General features: G+C 34.1%; 1 protein-coding gene across 1 annotated transcript; it reads left to right on the top strand.

Moving 5' to 3' along the window:
- The first annotated feature begins 6,017 nt into the window (after positions 1-6,017).
- LOC125186922 (protein FAR1-RELATED SEQUENCE 5-like) lies at positions 6,018-9,677 on the top strand. Its single transcript, XM_048083410.1, has 4 exons — positions 6,018-6,145; positions 6,675-7,437; positions 8,052-9,067; positions 9,164-9,677. Exons 1-4 carry the CDS (start codon positions 6,121-6,123, stop codon positions 9,550-9,552), a joined length of 2,193 nt encoding a protein of 730 aa, XP_047939367.1. The 5' UTR covers positions 6,018-6,120; the 3' UTR covers positions 9,553-9,677.
- Positions 9,678-22,319: the final 12,642 nt, after the last annotated feature.

Raw genomic sequence — 22,319 nt, 5'->3', positions numbered from 1 at the left:
TAACTTTCTTCATGTAATGTCTAAAATTGATTGATCATCTGGTATAGTGAAGGAGAAAGCCTGATGATGGGCTTCTTAAGCTAAGCAAAACGTGGCGGAGGGCTTGTATGGTACAACAGCCATCTTTGTGTTAGCAGGTATCGTCTTCTTGGTATTACTATGGCCATTTCCTTTAAATCTGAAGCTCAATCTGCCAAAATAACTGAAGTTGCGCGCTTCTGTGCTCGTCTTTGTCTGCTTGGCTCCACTGTTTCCTCTCCCAAATGATGCATACTTCACTAGCAACCCTTTTAGTTTCTGGACTTTACTTGCCTCTACGTTTCCACGTCTCTTTCCCACGTGATTTGCTGCAGGTGAAGGAGGCTTATCCGACCCACTCAGAGGTCTAACTCGTTGTCTGAAGAGTAACCTGCTTGGGCTCTTCGGGCTGAGCCCATGCCTGGTCTGGTCTCGGACCCATCTTGCATATGCTGAGCCCTTGAAGTCCAGTGGTCCGCTGAAGCTCGATGCAAGTGCGGGCGCTGGCATTGGCTCCACGAGGCTGTTTCTGCACAAAAGATCTGGACTGTGACTCTGAGCATCATTATCATGAGTGACAGTGGTTGAGCTTCTGGACAAAGCCCTGAACGGTGAGTATGATCGTGAGCGCCTGTGGTGGCTGTTCCGGCCTCTCTTTTCCTCCCGCACCTTCTCTAGCGCCGCCATGAAAGGATCAAAATCATCGTTCCGTGAACTCTTCCGTGCAAACGGGATCCTGCACACGGTTGCTGGAGACCTAGGTGATGATAGAGCAGACTTGTGCAGCCTCGGAGGGGGCTTGAGGGGCATGACTACGCCATTGAGGGGCAGCTCGAGGGGCATGACTAGGCCGTTGAGGAAGAGCTCATCAGCAAACGCCATGGCAGGGAGCGAATCCCCACGTTCGTGGCCACGATCACCACTCACCGGCGACTCCCTCTCACCGCTGAACCTCTTGCTGGTTCCAAACTCGAACTCATCAACTCTCGAGCTCAGATTGTCGTCGCCACCGGCTTTGAACATGGCCCGTCGCGGGCTGGCCGGGGCGCTGTAGTAGAACTCCATGCTCTGGCCATTTGGGCTACTTGGAGCAGTCATATAGAGGCAAGGTGAGTTTGAGGCATCATTTTTTAATTCCATTTTTTTCTTTTTTTTTTTAATTTAAATAATGTTGGGAGTGGCAGAAAATAAGTGCTTTTTCCTCACAACATGAGAATTAGTGGAGTTTTTTAGCAAAGTGTGCTGTGATTGTGCTGTGTTCTGCTACTGAATTTAAGGAGTTTTTTGTTTGACTCCTTGCTTGTATAATGAGGAATCAAAAGTAGAGGAAAATTGGGAATTATATACTTGTTTGTGTCTGTTCAACCAGGGGCCAAAAAAGTATTCCAAAAGTAAACATCATTTTCACAAATGGGGTGTGACATTGAGAATTTTCAACCCATTGGCTAGATGCATTGTATTAATTTAATACTCCTATTTTCCTATGTTTATCTACTTAAATCAATTCATCCGTGTGTAGCATTCTCATCATGTGACATTATATTACCTTGTCATTTCTAAACCTAATTACCCTATGCTATGGATTATGATTAGTCAATCTTGAGCGTTGTGATTTATTTATTTAATTGTTGCTATACCGTTACCATTTATTTTTACATTATCAACATGTGTGTTAGCCAATCTAGATTTATCATATAAACTTCTTTCTAATAAAAAATTTTGAATTCGAACTTTCAATTTGAACGTCATATAACAAAATTTCGGCCTTAGGCTGCAAATAATTACTAGGTGAACTAATTACTTGACTTATTTCTCAAAGTATATGACCGTATCTTTGTCTTCCGAGATAGATTTGTACAAGTAATTATATTCCTTGATTCTTGGCCATGTTATTTTCCTGCAGCAAATAATGCCAATTTTAAGCAATATTTCGACTTAATATTTCTCGAATTTTAGTTTTTTTAATTTGAAGCTTTGGTTTCAATAAAATTACAAAATCCAAGATTAAACAAGGAGAATACCTAATTAAACTTAATACTTAGACCCAAATTCTGAAAAGTTAATCATGTATGGGAGTTATTCTTATTTGAAGCCCCGAATATGCATCAACTAGTTTGAGTACAAACAAAGTTCACATTAAAATTTCCTACAACTATCCATCGATCCGTTCCCAATCCACTACCAAAATTTAAGTAACACATTCTAGAAATAGTTAATAAAGTAGTACAAAAACTAGCATATCCAAACTCTGAGTTCAAAATGCAACAATTATCAGGGAAAGGGGCTTTTCTTGAGTTGGTGGATAGAGTTGTGGGTTGTTTGGTTCAGCCCAACAAACTACTACAGCCCAATTTTTGTGAGTTTGGTTATGGCTGAAAACAATTTGATCAAAACTAAACTACCCTTCTTCGGCTTCTAATCTATAAGCCGTTCCTCATCCCCAAATCGCTCAATATTATGGTGGTAAAAGGGTATTTAACTCCTCATTCTTCACTGCACAACTACCGCTGTTTTGTATGTTAAGTGCACCATTAATGGGTTTGATCGTCTCTGATGTATGTTGACTGTTTGTTTCCGCTACATTTCTGTAAACCAGGCCGCAAGCGAACTATGGTGTGGTGTCCCACCGTTCGAGTTCACGATCGATCACCACGACTACGTGGTAAAGTCTTGCCCGAAATGTTAAACTTTTATGTCCCGTTTTTCTATCTATAAAATATTGACCATGTCATTCGTTCACTTCTCAGCCGTTTCCCGTGGATACCTACGCTGCAGCGTGTTGGATATTTTAGTGTAATTGGATTAACTTGATTGATCAGTATTTGTTATAATGATACATCATTTAAGTATGGAGGTGCGGAGTGCACGCTTATTTGAATTCATTATGATGTTAGGTGCGAAGCCCCTAAACAGATGAACGTGGGTCCTGGGGCAGCGGCCCCGGGTAGCGGGGTCCAAGGGGCAGAGCCCCTGGCTGGGGTCGATTTGCAATTTCTTAAAATCATCCGAAAATGTAATTTCTTAAAATCAAAGGACCAATTTGCAATTTTCGAAAACATTGAAATCAGTTAAATTCGATTAAGAATTTAACAGATGCAACTTTTCGAAATTAACAGCTGCAACTCTTCGTCTTCATTAAGAACTTATCAGTTCTTTGGTTCGGATTAATCTCGAATATACACACATGCATTTTCTGCATTCTCTGAATTTTATCCGATCAATTAACTTTGGTAGAACCACCGAAATTGATTTGATCTGAAAGTGATTATCACGACTTTCAGATATCCGTTTTTGTATTCTATATATTGAATCTCCCTAACACAGCGTTGCCGGTGTTTTGCCACATCGGCCTCCCCGATCACGCCCAATGGTATGCTTACCTAAGTCGTGGTTGGCCTTTGTTTGCCCATTATTCATGTTTCTAAGAAGGGGACCTATTGAGATTTACATACGACGGGGACGACGTATTCATGGTCCGCAGATTCAACTACTCACAGGTCTTCCCGTTCTCAAAAACGAAAATTATTTTTTGTTATTACCAAATGGAACACAAAACCTAGAAAACCTAATCATATTTTTCTTTAGCTTTTGATCTGCCACTCCCGCCTGTCGGGGGTGTGCATGGAGACCTAGCTGATTATGATTGGGGCCTCGGGCCGTGGGAAAATGTTGACGATATGAATGTCAGCTTGCCCACTGAAGGCGTTCCTGATGTCGACAGAGAGGATGTCGTCGACTCCCACTTGCCATCGATGGCTGTTGCACAGAGACAACAAGCCTTCTGATAGCACCGGCCACGCTCCAGATCTCGAGCTCAAAACTGAGCGTAGCCCGCTCTACCATATCTGCCACGTCGAAGGTAATCGGCCCGAGCTTCTCGAATAAGATGATAGCCACAAACATCACGCACACTAGGGTAAAGGGTTGCATATGTCCCGTTTTTTTTTTTATCATGGAGGATTGTCCTTTGTTGTCACCTTCTATATGGTAATGCTTGTGTATGGATTGTGTAGAGCATTCCTAAGTGACAAATATGTGAAGATCAATAAGCCGAAGTGTGTACGTTCAAGTTCGAGCTCAGAGGCGATGTTTGGAATGTTGGGAGGAAGCGGGTCGCGGGTGGTTGGCATGAATTTGTGAAAGCAAACGATATCAAAGTTGAAAATATGTTGTTTTTTCAGCAGAAACTCTATTTCGTTGTCAAAATCAGTTCCTGAAGATCGTATGTATGTATGTTATGTTGTTTGATGACCGCAGTACGTAGTATTTCCTTCTATGTCAGTTGTAAGCGTTTGATTTAAGGGGTCGCAAGTTGCCGTCGGTGTTTGCGTGTGATGTGTGTGTAGGAAGCAGTTCGTGGGTGTTTGTAGCATTTTAGGAGGTCATGTAAAGTGTGGGCGCGATAAGTTGTTTTCCCCTCGGTCACGTGCAAAGGCGAATATAAGAGCATCTCCAATGCAAATAGGCCAACCACTCTCTCTCCTGCCACGTTAGCAGCACTAAAAATCCACCGACCACATCAGATTTAGGCCAGCCATAGGCCAGCCGCAATAAAAATAATTCAAAAAATACTACATTTACGGAATTAAAATTACGATTAAATTACGGAATTAAATTTACGAGACATATACGAGAAAATTCGTTAATTTTATTTAAATCAAAAAAAGTACATTAACTAAAAATCAAAAAAATTACATAATAAAAAAAAAATCCGGGCTTCCACACACGAGCCACCGCCCCACTCTACTCCTCACTAATTTATTAAAAAAATACATTAAAAAATGTTAGTATGTCTTGAATCCGTTATAGTTAGGTCTTAATTTTGTATTGGGCTAGTTGTTGTTGTCCATCGCTAGATGTTGCTCTTGTATAGAAATTTAGAGATAGAGAAAATAAAAAAAAATAAAAAAAAAATAAAAATAAAATAAAAAATAAAATAAAAAATAGCGCTGGCCGATCGGCACGCCACAATGGCGGCCAGCGCCACGCGATCGGTTAGCCCACGCCACTTTTTTCGCCGATTTCGGACTGGCCTGCTGCAATGGTTCGGCTAGCCGACCGGCTAGCGACGCGAATCGGCTAGCCGGCATTGGAGATGCTCTAAGAAGGGGCACGAGGGTCATGGAACCCCCAACATTTAGAAAAAAATCAGGGTTACTAATTTCACATTAAAATTAAATTAAATATTTTTTAATATTATAAGTATTATGGTTAGCCTATATGAGTTAAATGGACTCTTCTCATCTCCAGATGTCACCCGCCGCAATTCTTTCTCTATCTTTCTCCAATACACTTTTGTATATTGCTTCCAAAAATTATTGTTTATACAATAGAATCAAATCAAGGCATTTCCACAATTTCAATTCCTAGAACAGTAGAACTATTCGGCATTTCCTAAATCAGAGTAAGAGAAAATTGCTTTTTTTTTTATTTTTAAAATGGGATATTTGAGTTTTAAATATATATATATATATATATATATATAGAGGATTGTGTTAAAATGACAATACCTCTTAAAGTAACACCATACCACCATTCCTAGCCAATCATTTGTACATGTGGACGAATAATAAGCTGCCATGTGGCAATCATAAAAATTGCTCAAGGTTAAAATATATATATATATATATATAGAGATGCGATCATATCATAACTCTCAAATCACATGATAACTCTATAACTAAATCTGGACCACACATATTTTATAATCTTGTGGTTGAGATTCAAACTTAGATTTACTTAATAAAAATAGGCGCAGAGGGTAAATATGTCATTTCGCTAATTTAATTTTTGAATTTCGCTCCAGATTCACTCCAGATTTCACGCTCTTCTCATCGGTTTCTTCTCAGCGATTTTCGATTCTCTCATCTTCTCTGTGATTTTGTTTCCATTTTGATCCAGATCACTCAATTTGATTCTCTCCTCTTCTCTGCGATTTTGTTTCCATACTTCTCGCTTATTTTGTTTCCATAGGCTCCAGATTTGATTCATTTTCCATAGTCTTCAGATTTTGTTTCCATAATTGTGATCGGGAAGATGTTTTCAATTTTGCGTTCTTATTTTCATTGATTACCTCTTCAATTGCTGTGAAAATTTGCTTCGATGGAATCTGTAGCAAATAACGAAGGTAACAATCATTATCTATTATTTAGCTTATTGATTGTGTTCATATTCATGTATTGAATTTGATTTTAGATTAATATTAGTTGTTGATTGGTTTATGTTTCTGATGTACTGAAATTCTTATTTGATTATATTATGTATTGTCGATTATGTGTTAAAATGATACTTTTGGCTTATAAATGTTAGGTTTACTGCATAACATGATAGTTTTGTCGGATAAAATGATATTATGATAAAATGATACTATGATAAAATGATACTATTACTGATTTGTAGGTATGTACATTCCTGTTTGTGATGATAGGTTTACTGCATAACATGATAGTTTTGTCGGATAAAATGATACTATGATAAAATGATACTATGATAAAATGATTCTATTACTGATTTGTAGGTATTTACATTCCTGTTTGTGATGATAGGTTTATTGCATAACATGATATTTTTACTGCATAAAATGATACTTTTAGTGCATAAAATGATATTATGATAAAATGATACTATGATAAAATGACACTTTTACTGATTTGTAGGTATGTACATTCCTGTTTGTGATGATGCTTTGAAGCCAATGATTGGTATGAAATTCAATACATTAGTAGAAGCAGTTGGTTTCTATGAACATTATGCTCGTTCAGTTGGTTTTGGCATTCGTAAAATGGGTAACAAATCAGTTCAAGGTATTACTAAGTGGCAGTATTTGGCTTGCAACAGACAAGGCTCTAAGAATTTTATACCTGGTCATGCATCCCAATCAACTGAAGTGTCTTTTAAGAAGCGTAGGTGTCGGTCATTTAGGTGTGAATGTCTTGCTAAGCTCAATTTGAGATATTATTCAGATGGCAAGAGCAGAGGATATGAGGTTTATCAGTTTGTTGAGTATCATAATCACTTAATGGTTGCGGATGAGCATAGGCATTTTATGATGGCCAATCGCAATCTGGATCCTATTCATCGGAGGTTTATGGAGGATTGTGGCAGGTGTAATATTGGTCCCACTCTCACATTCAAACTTTTGAAGGAGATAATGGGTGGACCTGAAAATGTTGGATGTGATATTATTGATATTAGAAATGGTTATCGTGATATTATGTCCAATATTGATGGTTCAGATGCTCAAATGATTTTTGATTATATGCGTTCTCAAAAGGAATCATCTGATGCCTTCTATTATGAAATTGAGATAGGATCTCATGGAAAGTTAACTAGACTCTTTTGGGCTGATGCTATTTCAAGACGAAATTATCATATGTTTGGAGATGTAATTTCATTTGATTCAACATACAACACTAACAGGTATATTACTTTTGTTGCTAATAGACATAAAATGATACTTTTTGCTGATAAAATGATACTCATATCTGATAAAATGATACTCATATCTGATAATATGATACTCATTGCTGATAAAATGATACTTGCAGTAGATAAAATGATAGTTCTTACTAATAAAATGATACTTTTGCATGATAAAATGATAGAAATTGTGCTTTTGCATAATAAAATGATAAAATGATACTTTTGCATCATAAAATAGTATCCCTTCTGTCAATAGCTGATAAAATGATACTCATTGCTGATAAAATGATACTTTTGGCTGATAAAATGATACTCATTGCAGATAAAATGATACTTTTGGCTGATAAAATGATACTCATTGCTGATAAAATGATACTTCTGATTACTGATAAAATGATACTTTTGGCTGATAAAATGATACTATTGCTGATAAAATGATACTTTTGGCTGATAAAATGATACTCATTGCTGATAAAATGATACTTTTGGCTGATAAAATGATACTCATTGCTGATAAAATGATACTTCTGGCTGATAAAATGATACTCATAGCTGATAAAATGATACTCATAGCTGATAAATATAATTCATTTTTATGTTATATTCTGAAGGTATTGCATGATTTTTGCTCCATTCACTGGAAAAGATAACCATTCTAGACCAGTTACATTTGGAGCTGGCTTGTTATCAAGTGAAGGTAGAGAATCCTATTCTTGGTTGTTTGGCTGTTTTGTTCGATGCATGGGGGTAGCACCCAAATTGATTATCACTGATCAAGATTGGGGGATCAAACTTGCTGTTCAACAAGTACTTTTACAAACAAGGCACCGATGGTGTATGTGGCATATCATGGTTAAGGTGTCAGATAAGTTGCCCAAATCTTTACTTGGTAATGAAGATTTCAAAAAAGAGTTGAATGCATGTGTTTGGTCTGATTTGTTAGAGCCTGATGAGTTTGATATAATATGGAATGATATAATGGAACGGTATGGATTAGAAGACGTGCACTGGTTTGGATCAATGTTTGAAGATAGAGAATTCTGGGTTCCTGCTTATTTTCGAGATTTTCCCATGGGGTCGCTTCTTAGGACTACATCGATGTCTGAATCGGAGAATAGCTTTTTTAAAAACTACACAAAGCCACGTGCAAATCTTGTACAGTTCATCAATTTCTTTAATTATGCTGTGGGAGATCAAAGGAATGCCAATTCACGATTGAACTACTTGGATTACTCAACTATTCCTGATTTGTCAACCCAATTGCCTATTGAGAAGCATGCATCTACAATCTACACTGATTCTATTTTCAAACATGTACAACAGGAAATAAGTATTGTGTGTGAGATTGTTTCTATAACTACTGTTGAGGATAACATCAAGAAGCATCAGGTCAAGGACCAATATGGTAGAACATTGGATGTTATGTATGATTGTAAGCAAGACACATTCGACTGTAGTTGCAAGAAGTTTTCCAGAATTGGTTTGTTATGTTGTCATATATTTTGTTTGTTGAAGAATAAGTCTGCTAATCTCATTCCTGAGAAATATTTTGGTCGAAGGTGGTTGAAGAGCTCTTTACTAAAGGCAGCACATGGTCTACCATCTGAGGAACAACAACCATTTGAACGTGTGTTCCATTTTTAACCTTTATTTGTAAAAATTCTATTTTTCAGTCAGAGAAATGATAGTACTTATTGTAATAATGTTATCTTTTATCTTGCAGATTTGGATGAAAAGCAGGAAGTTAAGAAAAAGTTGTTCTCCAACTTTTATCGATTAGTCCAAAAGTCTGAAGGAAGTATGGATCATTTGTCTTTGTTAAGTGCTGGTCTTGATGATTTGGAACAGCATATGTTTGGAAATTGTGCAGCACCTTCAGTCATTGAAAAGAAGAAGATGGTTGAGGATTTTTATGGAATGGCAGTACCTGATGTAATTGATGTACATCCTCCAGACGTTGTTAGTACTAAAGGATCAGCTAGTGGCAAAGTAGCAAAGAGGCAGAGTGCAATAAGGAAAGCAAATAAGCCTCTACGACGGTGTGGTAAATGTCATGAGATGGGTCGTCATGATTCAAGAAATTGTGGTAGAGTCAATGAGAAGTCAGATTGAAGCCATTTGATATAGTTTAGGTATTTTAGGTGTATAAAATGACATTTTGGCTGATAAACTCATTCTTTTGTTTATAAACTGATAAAATGATACTTTAACCTGAAAAAATGACATCAAAAATGATATATAAGCTGATAAAATGATACTCGCAGTTGATAAAATGATACTCGCAGTTGATAAAATGATACTTCTGACTGATAAAATGATACTTTAGCTGATAACATCATTCTTTTGTTTATAAACTGATAAAATGATACTTTAACCTGAAAAAATGACATAAAAAATGATATATAAGCTGATAAAATGATACTTTTGGCTTATAAAATTATAAAATGATACTCGCAGTTGATAAAATGATACTTTCAGCAGATAAAATGATAAAATGATACTTCTGACTGATAAAATGATACTTTGGCTGATAACATCATTCTTTTGTTTATAAACTGATAAAATGATACTTTAACCTGAAAAAATGATACTCGCAGCAAATAAAATGACAATAACCTTATAAAATGATGTATAAGCTGGAAAAAATGACATATAAGCTGATAAAATGATACTATCAACGGATAAAATGATGTTTTAATCTCACAAAATGATATATAAGCTGATAAAATGATACTTCTGACTTATAAAATTATAAAATGATACTCGCAGTTGATAAAATGATACTTTCAGCAGATAAAATGATAAAATGATACTTCTGACTGATAAAACGATATAATGACAAAATCATAGTTGTAGCAGATAAAATGATAATTTGGGTGATTATATTCGAAACCACTATTACAAAACGCTATTATCAAGTCATAGAAGTTAGTATACAGGGGGTTTAAATTCTCTAATCATCTTTTCAACATCAATTTCTTCTTTTTTGCTGTCATTCTCAAACTTCTTCTTTATCATTGTAAGTGTCTCAAAAGCCTTCTTGTTAGTATCTCCAATAAGCAATGCTTCAGTATATCTGGCACGGAGTTTTATGAAAGACTCTGTTCCCTTCTTCGTTAAACCCGAATTCCAGTTACGAACAGGACCACCCATGTAAGTCTCCAAATGGCGCATCACATAAATTCCACAGTCAACTTTATTTGTATCGTTCTGCCATGGCATATTCATGTATCTGGTTTTTGACAGTTTGACAGTTCTTCCCATTGATGGATTGAGTCCATTTCCAAGATAAGTTCGGAAGAAATTTCTCTATTCAAATAACACAAAACATACATGAGGTTGATTAAAAATTATATTATGTTCCATACTGAATTATAGTCAATGCATTTTAACTAATAAATACTGAATGCATTTAACTAAACATACCAGAGTACTTGGTGCATCTTCATATTTCTTCTCAAGTAAATCTTGACTAACCAGAGAATTGTCAATCACATCCATCATTTGCATTTTGAGATTGAAGCAGATGATATAATAATGTTCGTACGCCCAGATTGGAAAGAATATCTAATTTTCAAAACATTATATATAAATGTCATTTTCAAAAATATAGGTATGTTGTTCTGTAAGGGATGTGATCATATCATAACCCATATTTATTGTGATAACCTAATAACCCTCATTTTATGGATGAAAAGTATCATTTTGTAGAACAGAATATCATTTTATGGACGAAAAATATCATTTTTAGTAAAAATGATACTTTTGACCCATAAAATGATAGGGTTATTAGCTTATCACATAAATATGGGTTACCATTATAACGCACCCTTGTTCTGTAATGTATATCTAATTATGACTTACCAGGTCATAATTTTCCCATTTGAAATTTTCAATCTGTGACACAAATTCATTCAAGTTTGAGCAAAATCTTTCTCGACTCTCTGCTTCAGTCCAACCAGATCTCCTTGCAGTAATGTTGTAAATCTGTCATGTTTACATTTTTGTAAATATATTTTAACTTTTAATGTAATACTATTATTTATTTACTCGTTTACTGTACCGTAGGTGTGGTGTTGATGAAAAGACGACTCGGTGATGCCTTTGATTTGAATTTTTCATTGTAGTTGAGGAACACAACCCATGCATCTATGATGTTGATCCTGACGTATGAATGTGGAGCAAGGCTGTGGAAGTCAATCTTGAACAATGTGATCTTGTCGTTCTCATAAACTACCTCATAACTGATTTCAAATTCATATTTAATGTTAGTTAAAAGAACTGAATAAGAATATAATTATGTAATTCAAAACTTACTGTTCACTTTCTTCATCTTTCATCAACCAGTACATTATTTCTCTCTCTTCTTTATTCAGCTTTCCTTTCAGATTTACTGCTCTGACATTGTAGGGAGAGCACATTGCTTCAACAATTTTCTTTGTTGTTCTGACCACTTTCTCCTTCTCCTTTTCGACTGGAGGATCTTGATCTTGAGAAACCATCTTCTTCCCTTTGTCCTTATTCAAATTTTCTTCTCTCTGTTTTAAAACTTCATCATCTCCTTTTTCAACATTTATATCCTTGATGACAGTGGATATTATGTTATCAACTCTGTCATGCTTTCATTTAAAAAAAATATAAATTGTTATTGACAGAAGGGATACTATTTTATGATGCAAAAGTATCATTTTATGATGCAAAAGTATCATTTTATCATTTTATTATGCAAAAGCACAATTTCTATTATTTTTTTCAGGCAAAAGTATCATTTTATCATTTTATCATGCAAAAGCACAATTTCTATCATTTTATCAGGCAAAAGTATCATTTTATCATTTTATCATGCAAAAGTATCATTTTATCCGCTTAAACTATCATTTTATGATTCAAAAGTATCAGTTTTCAAATAAAACAGAACTACCAAAAAACATCATCAAACATATATCATTTTAAACATATAAACAATCATTTTATGTACTTAAACTATCATTTTTAAAAGTTACCTCATATTCTTCATTCTGAACTTCTTTCTCTGAAACTTTTTCCTTTTCTTTTACAGCTGCTTTATTAGCCTTTTCCTTTTCGCTTTCATTCTGTTTCTCTTGCTCGTTTTCCACCTCATCATCTTTTTCCTTCTCCACATCCTTTTCCCGATTAAATTCTTGATTCTCATTAGGACTGTCATCACATTCAGGTATCAGAGTGAAGGTAGGGAACTCATTCTTATTTTTCAATATATATGTCCTCTCAGCAGCTTTAGTTAACTCAATCATGATATCAATCCATTCAGGATCATCAGTTTCATCATTGTTTATAGCCTGTGTCATTGTATCCTGACTTTCTATAACATGCTTCACACCTTCCTCTCTCAATCCCATTGCATTTCTCGTTGTATCACAGATTATCTTAAAGCTATTGAGATTCCTGAGTTTATCCGGCGCTGCTTCAAGGACATCAACCATCTTCAACATTGAGGCTTTAACATCCTTTGCAGCTCCCTTCCATTCATTTATGAAATTCTCCCATTCATTGGTTGTCCCCACTTCATCATGATCATGATGATCATTTGTCTTCAAAACTTCTACATCTTGAGATTCATCTTCTTCGTCATCTTTATCATTTTCTTCATGTGGCTGCTTTTTATATCGGTCATACATATGACCCAGACCAAATGTTGAATTCTCCATTTCTGCTCTTTGTCTATCTTTCAACAGTTCTGCAGTCCATCCTTTCACTGTTGGGTAACATCTTGGCACCATTTTTTTTTCAAAGAGAATCCTGTCCACGTAACAAGCCTACATTAAACAAAAACTAAATATTAGTTTTTCTGTAAATAGATTCATAGACAATGGAAAACAAATATATTCTTACCACTACAAAGATAACTGGCCCGGTAAATATCTTTGCTGTGTCTTTTTTCCACCTCTTTTGTGTTTCATGCAATCTGGATATGACATAGCCACACCAATTGTATTCTTTGATCTTCTCAACATCAGCTATGTAATCTAAAATTTTTGGCCTCAAATTTCCATCAGCAGGAGTGTTAATCAAGGCATACTCCATGAGAACCATAAAAGTCCATTTAAAGAACTCACCACCTTCTTTGTCTCTCTCCATCTGCTCTACAACATACTTTGGCACCATTTTTTTCTCTCCACCTTTACAGAATTTAGCAATTTCAGTTTTGATGTGGGTATTTTTCTGAAATTTGCTTTTATTGATAGGTAAAGATCCAATCGGGAACCCAAGAGTTATGTGAACATCTTCATCATCTAAAAACAGTGATTCCCCACTGTTCAACTCAATTGATGAAGTTTTACTGTTAAAGTTGTTGATTAGATAATACGCTAATGCTCTTGGGAAACTTCTTATATTGAAGTTTAGGAGTGCGCCAAACCCAATCTCTCTAACAGCTCTTCTTTGATTCTCGTTTAGAGATTCAAGCATGTCAACGAAGAAGTCAGTATTCCTTCTTCCTGCCAAAGTTGCTATCCTAATGACTGCAATATCTTGAACAACTTTTTTCTTGCTCTTCTTTGATGCTGTCTTACCATCAGTTGTATCGTCATTCTTTCTTTTCTTCTTATTTCTTATATGTTCTACTTCTTCTGCTAATGTTCTACGTTGATCATCATCATCATCACGAATGTTCTTTCCTAATAAACAAAAGATTTCAGTGTGTTAAACAGTTTATGTCATTATATAAAGTCAAAGTATCATTTTATAATCTGAAACTATCATTTTATCAAGGGCAATTATCATTTTTTCTTCTGAAACTATCATTTTCTATATTTCAATGAGTTTAAAAAAGCAGAGAGGGAATAACTTGTCACTTAAGTAGAACAAAACACTACTTACAAAGTATCATTTTATCATTTTCAGAAACTATCATTTTATGCACCCAAAGTATCATTTTATCAAGCAAAGGCACAATTTCTACATACAAAAACACAGAGATACACACAACAACACACACAAAAACACAGCAGCAGTAGCATCAGGACACACACACAAACAAACATAAAGTATCATTTTATCCCATGAAACTATCATTTTTTCATTCAGAAACTATCATTTTATCCCATGAAACTATCATTTTATTCCATATCCCATGAAACTATCATTTTATAATCTGAAACTATCATTTTATCAAGGGCAATTATCATTTTTTCTTCTGAAACTATCATTTTCTATATTTCAATGAGTTTAAAAAAGCAGAGAGGGAATAACTTGTCACTTAAGTAGAACAAAACACTATTTACAAAGTATCATTTTATCATTTTCAGAAACTATCATTTTATGCACCCAAAGTATCATTTTATCAAGCAAAGGCACAATTTCTACATACAAAAACACAGAGACACACACAACAACACACACAAAAACACAGCAGCAGTAGCATCAGGACACACACACAAACAAACATAAAGTATCATTTTATCCCATGAAACTATCATTTTTTCATTCAGAAACTATCATTTTATCTCATGAAACTATCATTTTATTCCATATCCCATGAAACTATCATTTTATAATCTGAAACTATCATTTTATCAAGGGCAATTATCATTTTTTCTTCTGAAACTATCATTTTCTATATTTCAATGAGTTTAAAAAAGCAGAGAGGGAATAACTTGTCACTTAAGTAGAACAAAACACTATTTACAAAGTATCATTTTATCATTTTCAGAAACTATCATTTTATGCACCCAAAGTATCATTTTATCAAGCAAAGGCACAATTTCTACATACAAAAACACAGAGACACACACAACAACACACACAAAAACACAGCAGCAGTAGCATCAGGACACACACACAAACAAACATAAAGTATCATTTTATCCCATGAAACTATCATTTTTTCATTCAGAAACTATCATTTTATTCCATATATCCCATGAAACTATCATTTTATAATCTGAAACTATCATTTTATCAGAAAGTATCATTTTATCTACATTTAAACAGATCATGCAAACACATAGCAACACACAAAGCAAAACACACATAAACAAAGCAAAACACACACCAGCAGCATATATTGTTATGCATGAACGATATTGTATAAATATAAGAAATATCTACACTAAAAAACTACAGAATCTAAAAATAATCGAGAAAATCATCAGCAAAATGATAAATCGATCAAAATCAAAAGTGAAATAAGTAATAAACTTCATCCAACCTTTCTTCGATGAAAAAACTATGATTTCCTTCGACATATTCCAGAATTGTGATGATTTTTCCTTCGATTCGTAGGGTTTCAAATGCGATTCAGAGTGTTTGAGTGTTTCCTTCGATTCGTAGGGTTTGAAATTCGATTCAGAGTGTTTGAGTCTGAGATGAATTCAGATCGTTTTCTTTTTTCCCACCAATTTTAAAATTGAAATGACAATTTTGCCCTTAATATATTCGAAAATGATAGTTTTATTTGATAAAATGATAGTTTTGTTAGATTAAATCTAGACCACATATTTTAAAAATGTGTGGTGGAGATTTAGTTATAGGGTTATCACACAAATTGGGGTTATCATTATAATGCACCCCTATATATATATATATATATATTAATGTACCTCGGCTAATAATGTAGATTTTTAGTATGATAATGTAACTAATCACAACCATCCAATCTAATGATCCAAGGGCTGTAATTAGTGTTGTGTTTTACACTAAGATGCTGTAAGGACCCTAACACACCCCTATATATATATATATATACATATATATATATAGGGTTTTGTTAGGTTGAGATTTATCAACCTAATTGAGAATTGAGATGCAATCTCAGCCACTCATCCAGAATATTTGTGAAATGTCAACAACATGTAGTTTATGTCAACAGAGGGGCATAATTGTAATTTTATTAATTTTTTTATTTATTAATTTTTTTTAATTTTTTTTTTTTTTTTTTTTTAATTTTTTTTTTTTTTTTTTTTTATTTTTTATTTTTTTTAAATTTTTTTTTTCAACTACATATACAATTCATGTCAACTACACATCAAATGTCAACAACTTTATTCAATAAATACTATTTGACATGAATTGTACATGTAGTTGACATTATATTGTGTAGTTAACATGAATTGTATATGTAGTTGACATGGATTGTACACATAGTTGACATTATATGTGTGTAGTTGACATGAATTGTATATGTAGTTGAAAAATAAAAATAAAAAAATAAAAAAATAAAAAATAATTTTAAAAATTTTAAAAAAATTAATAAAAAATTAAAATTAAAAATTAAAAAAAATATTTATTGAATAAAATTTACTATGATATTACCATTCTGCCCTTTCATAATTAATTAATCTAAAGATATTTTCCATGTGGAAAAATCTGGACCACTCATTTAATAAAAATGAGTGGCTGATATTGCATCTCATTTCTCAATTAGCATAAAAAATCTCAATTGATCACAATCCTATATATATATAATATAGGGGTGCGTTAGGCTCCTTTGCACCCTAAGTGTCCTATTTCCTTCTTAATCTCAGCCCTTGGATCCTTGAATTGGATGGTTGTGATCAATGCATTATTAGTCTATAATGTTGCATTATTAGCCGTTGTGCATTATTAGAATGAAAATGTGCATTATTAGTCTATAATGTTGCATTATTAGCCGCTGTGCATTATTAGAATGAAAATGTGCATTATTAAATGACACGTGGCATTAATCTAACCGTCAGATGACAAAATCGTGGGGCTAGGATTAAGAAGGAAAAAGGACAAAAGATATGAAAAGGATTTGAATACATCCCTATATATATATATATATATATATGAGAATACTAAAATGACAACACATTTAAAAATGACACTGTACCACTAATGTGTGACGTTAGATATGGGAGCAGATTCATTCTTAGATTGACATGTGGCAGATTTTCATTTATAAAAAAAATTTAAAAAAATAAGAAAATAACAGTGAAGGGCAGAGATGGAATCACAATTTCATCGGTTTCTCTCCTAGCGTAAATCACGTTATTTTCCTTCTTCTCTCTTTCTTCAATTTTGGAGCATATTCACGATAATTTGAAGTAGATTTTGGCTGCGCTGATTTCAATTATTGATTCTCAAACTCTCTAATCATTAATTCAATCTCCAATTTATTCAATCAATGGAGAATAAACATTCTGATGTCGATGGAATCGTTGATTTTCTAGAAAGTAAGAAATTCTTGAACTTCATTATGTTCATCCTTAATCCAAGAATTTGAACGGGAGTTTTGTGAATGTATTTTGCAATTCAACTTAATCGATTCAATTTGCAATTCACCTCCCCAATTTCTAGAATTTGGTTCTGTATGTTTCCCTGATTCAATTCGATCAACAATTGTTTTCATTCGCTACTTTAATTTTCTGAATTTGAAATTGAAATTCATGTGCAATTGAAACTCTTGGAGTTGAAATACATATCCAATTACTGCATATATCATGCTTATTTTTGGTTAATCTGCATTTTGGATTTTGCTTATCAGATTGTTTGTATACGTTTGCTACATTGCTTGCTTATGTGTCTGGATTTCACTTCTCTACCATATTGATATTACCACAATATTATATGTCGTTTGGTCCGTGATTATCTAGATTGCTTGCAACCATTAGTTATATTGCTTTTTTGCAGTTCCGAAATTGCTTAGCAGTGTTTTTCCTTCATGTATATTTCATTCCTTTTTTAATAATAGGAGTTGATCTTAGATTGCATGGTTATGTATTCGTGATTGCCTGATGATAATAGACGGTTTCTAATGTTATGAATAAATATCGAGGTGTGGTGTGCTTGTTGTGATGTAATAGTCAACCATTACTTCGTATTGCTGATTGCTTACTAATATTTGCCTAATTGCTTGTGTATGTGATATATTTTGCTTATTGTAACCGTCATTCCGTATTTGTGTTTTCAGTCATGATGCCCTTTTCGTTTCATAATTAATCAATTGTTATTTATTTCTTATGCTATACAGTTGCTTATGTGCTTGATTGCCCCGACAATCTCAAACCATTAGTTGCTCAGAAATTCAAAACCGTAGATAACAGAACTGCTTTCTACTACACTTATGCTCGTGCTTCTGATTTCAACATACGGAATTTCCAGCCGTTCGGTGTCGCCAAAATAGAAGGCTATTAAGTTGAAAAACAAACCATTGTATAAGTGTAGGAATTGTCGGGAATTGGGCCACCACGACTCCAGAATGATAAGTGGGTGGATGAAGAAGAATAGCAAGATTGCTTGTTTACAGTTGTTTTATTGCTTGCCTCTTATTCAAGAATTGCATTTCACAGTTTTTGTTACCTTTTTAGGGTAATTACTTTGTTATCATATCTAAATATTGATTTTTGATACTAGATTGTTTGGTTACATTATTTTTACTGATGTCATATTCATTGTTTCCTTATGCAACAATAGTTCTTTTAAAATACTAATGTATCACACATTTCTGTTAGGTTTGGTATACTGAAAAACATGTTTCGAAAGCAAGTTTTGCGCGAATAGAATCTTGCTTGTATACGTAAAACTCTACAATCCACTTTTAACCCGATTCAGTATTATTCGAGCAGTCTCGCACGAATAGAATCACTATTATTATTATATTGAGTTTGCTTGTGCATTTATAAGATGTTTTAAAAACATTTAAATGCATAAGAAGTAAACAAAGTCTAAGTCTTTTGCTTAGTAGACCGGTTGTGGGCGTCGTCCACTTTAAGGTAACACGGTCAGATCTATGCAATGCTTTGCAAAAGAAAAAGAAGAATTTCACAACCTAGATAGGCTTTGGCTACCTATCGTGAAAGGTTGCAATGTCAGGTCCGCATATTTCTAAGCCTTACTGAAATAAGATGACATTGGTGTGGTATAGCACTGAACTGGATCTAACAGCAAGACGTGTCTTTATGCTATCTACCGAAAGACTAGGTCTTGATAAAATACTATTTCTTAATCTACATATGTTAGCATTGAGCATACGGTATTGATTATGCACTACTTTGACTTATCAAATGGTGCGGGTTTTTTCGCAACCCAATAATCCCGATATATTGGGTAGTGGTGATTAATATCTAGCTGTGCTAGGATTGCTATTATGTTGAAACGTGCGCGAGGTGAGTCTCGTTTGATAATGTCCTCAAGAGGAGCTCGAACAAGGTTTTATTATTCGGAAAATTGGCCAGTTGGAGTTTTATTACTCTATGAATAATAAATAAATGTTTCTTGCTAAGTCCACTCTTGGAATTAATAAGATATTAATTAATTAAGTCCATAGCGGACATTAATTAATTAATGGTCATTTATATCTTAAGCGCGAGAAATAAATAATAAACAAAGTGGAAACCCGTGATTACTTGTATTTTTCGGATTTGGATGGGGAGAGTTCAATATTATTTCTGTAGTGGCTGCTCGTAATATTCCAATATAAGCTTGTATTAAATTGCTTGGGTTCAATTTAATTAGTAAAAAGCTAATTGGGGCGAGCCCATATCCAAAACCTTCCATAGATCCCCGTCTGGGGCCCAAAAGGAACTTAATATAAATAGGAGAATAAAGGAGACATAAATCATTATTATTATTACTCATAATTTTCGTTCCTCTCTACCTTTAGGAGTTCCGAATTTCTCTCCTAATCTGGAGAAGGATTTCTTCCTGCCTTCTTTATTCGAGTCCTAAGTATTTTGATAAGCATCGCCCCACCCCGATATCGAGATACAAGCCTGGGAACTGTAGAGAGAAGATTCGTGGTCTAATATTCAAGATCATCACGTGGAGTATAGGCGCCAGCAATCGACGAATATCTCTTCGGAGAATCAAATCGGTTACTCTTAAACCCGTAGAAATCATGTTTAGGATTTATTTTCTATGAGCATGAATTATTTACGTTCTAGCATGCAAATTATCCTGCTTAACATGTGAATTGATTAATCGCATAATCGGTCAAATAGATCTTACGTCTGATTTATTTGTTTTGTACAAGTCTTCCGCTGTGAAGGGGCACTAATGTATCACATCAATTTCAAGTGGGTAATTTGCATTCTTTGGTTATATGCTTTTTTTACCATATTGCAACTCGATTTGTGATTGATTTCAGTATAGTACTTGCAATTGATTTTTGTTTTTGGAATTAGGATTCAAGGCAAGCATTTTGCATTAGTGTCGACATAAGCAATTAATCTAACGCAGCTGAAAGCAATTAACGTACCAGCTATTTATTGCCTAAATGTAGATAAAGCAATCCATAATGTTTAATCAAGCAATTCGCCACATACCATTAAGCAATTTTCCATTTATTATGCAATCAAATATGCATTGCGACTTTTACATAAAAAAAAACATACTAAACGGATATGTACTCAATTTTTCAATATTCCAAACTTACGAGGCATGGTAACCGGTGTATAGTCAACCACATTTCTTACATTTCAATATGAAAAATATGTTGAAGTGTTATTAGCAATACCCTAACCGAATTTCTCGACAACTCATTACAAAGGAGAATCTAATTCTATCAGCCAGTAGCATTGCTGTTTTGAATATCCGCTTCTTCTCTTTCAAAGGCACATTTACTTTTCTGCTGTATCCCGCAAAGCAAGGAGAATAATAGTACAACCATGAAGCACTTTCAAATGAATAAGAAAGATTGACATCCGCGAGCAAGCACACAAATTGGACAACATAAGCAATTATCACTCACTAGTCAAGCAATTCATTTCAGTTTTTGGAATTTGATTCTAAGCAAGCAATCTGTATTATGTGGACAATCAATTAATCAAACGCAGTGAAGCAAGTCACTACTATTTTTTGCCTAAGTGTAGATAAAACAATCTATAATGTTTAATCAAGCAATTCACCACAGCCTCGTCAAGAATAAAGAAACCAAGCAATAACAAAATAAAACAAGCAATTTAATGCCTCCACAAAAACGTAACCCAAATGTATGAAACAGGGTCTATCATGAGACCAAGCATTTTCTAACTCTAGAAAAAGCAAAGAATCAATCTTCAATAAGCAACCAAATACATTTTAATAACACCCAACATTTCCTAACTCTACAATAAGCAAAATATCAATCTTCAATAGCGAACACATACATTTTAATGATACCCAAGCAAACAACACATAGAACAAAGCAACAAAAACACTTAACAAAGCATTCTAAATTACCAAAAACGTAACAAAAATGTATGAAACAGGGTCTGTCATGAGTCCAAACATTTTCTAACTTTAGAATAAGCAAAGAATCAATCTTCAATAAGCAAACAAATATTTTTTAATGACACCAAGCACTTCCTAACATTAGAATAAGCAAAATATCAATCTTCAATAAGCAAACAAATAGATTTTAATGACACCCAAGCAAACTACAACATAGAACAAAACAAAAAATAAACTAGACCAAAGCATCCAATAAAGTATTTAAGAAGAGTAACCAAACAAAAACCGCTAATACAAATACATTCCAAAGACGAGTACGACTCATTCGAAATAACCCAGACAAAAAAAGCGAATATTAAACCGAATTTCAAGAGTCTAACTCCGAAATTAACACAATTTTGGATAATCCCTACTCAATAAACCCTCAACCTTCAATAACAAGTCTGGACTAACCAATAATGAAACACAAACGCTTCGATGGAGAAGACGAGCTTGAAGAGACCCGCAAACTTAGCCGATTTTTGGAAGTAACCGCCGTGTGACAATCACTCCAGAGAAGAAAGACACAAGTCGCCGGAGACTAGGGTTTGATTAAATATATGAAAAAATAATCAGGATGATAGTATTGGAGATTTGGAGAGAGAATGATTCAGTTTTTATCGGAGGGGTTAAGTTTTACCGAGTGGGAAAAGAGAAGTGAATCCCCCAAAAAAAACCGGAGTTTCCTT

Source organism: Salvia hispanica, chromosome 5 (assembly GCF_023119035.1).
Source record: "Salvia hispanica cultivar TCC Black 2014 chromosome 5, UniMelb_Shisp_WGS_1.0, whole genome shotgun sequence".
In the NCBI taxonomy this organism is placed as follows: domain Eukaryota; kingdom Viridiplantae; phylum Streptophyta; class Magnoliopsida; order Lamiales; family Lamiaceae; genus Salvia; species Salvia hispanica.
The sequence above is the reverse complement of the archived record's forward strand: the minus strand, read 5'-3'. Positions and strand labels throughout refer to the sequence as shown.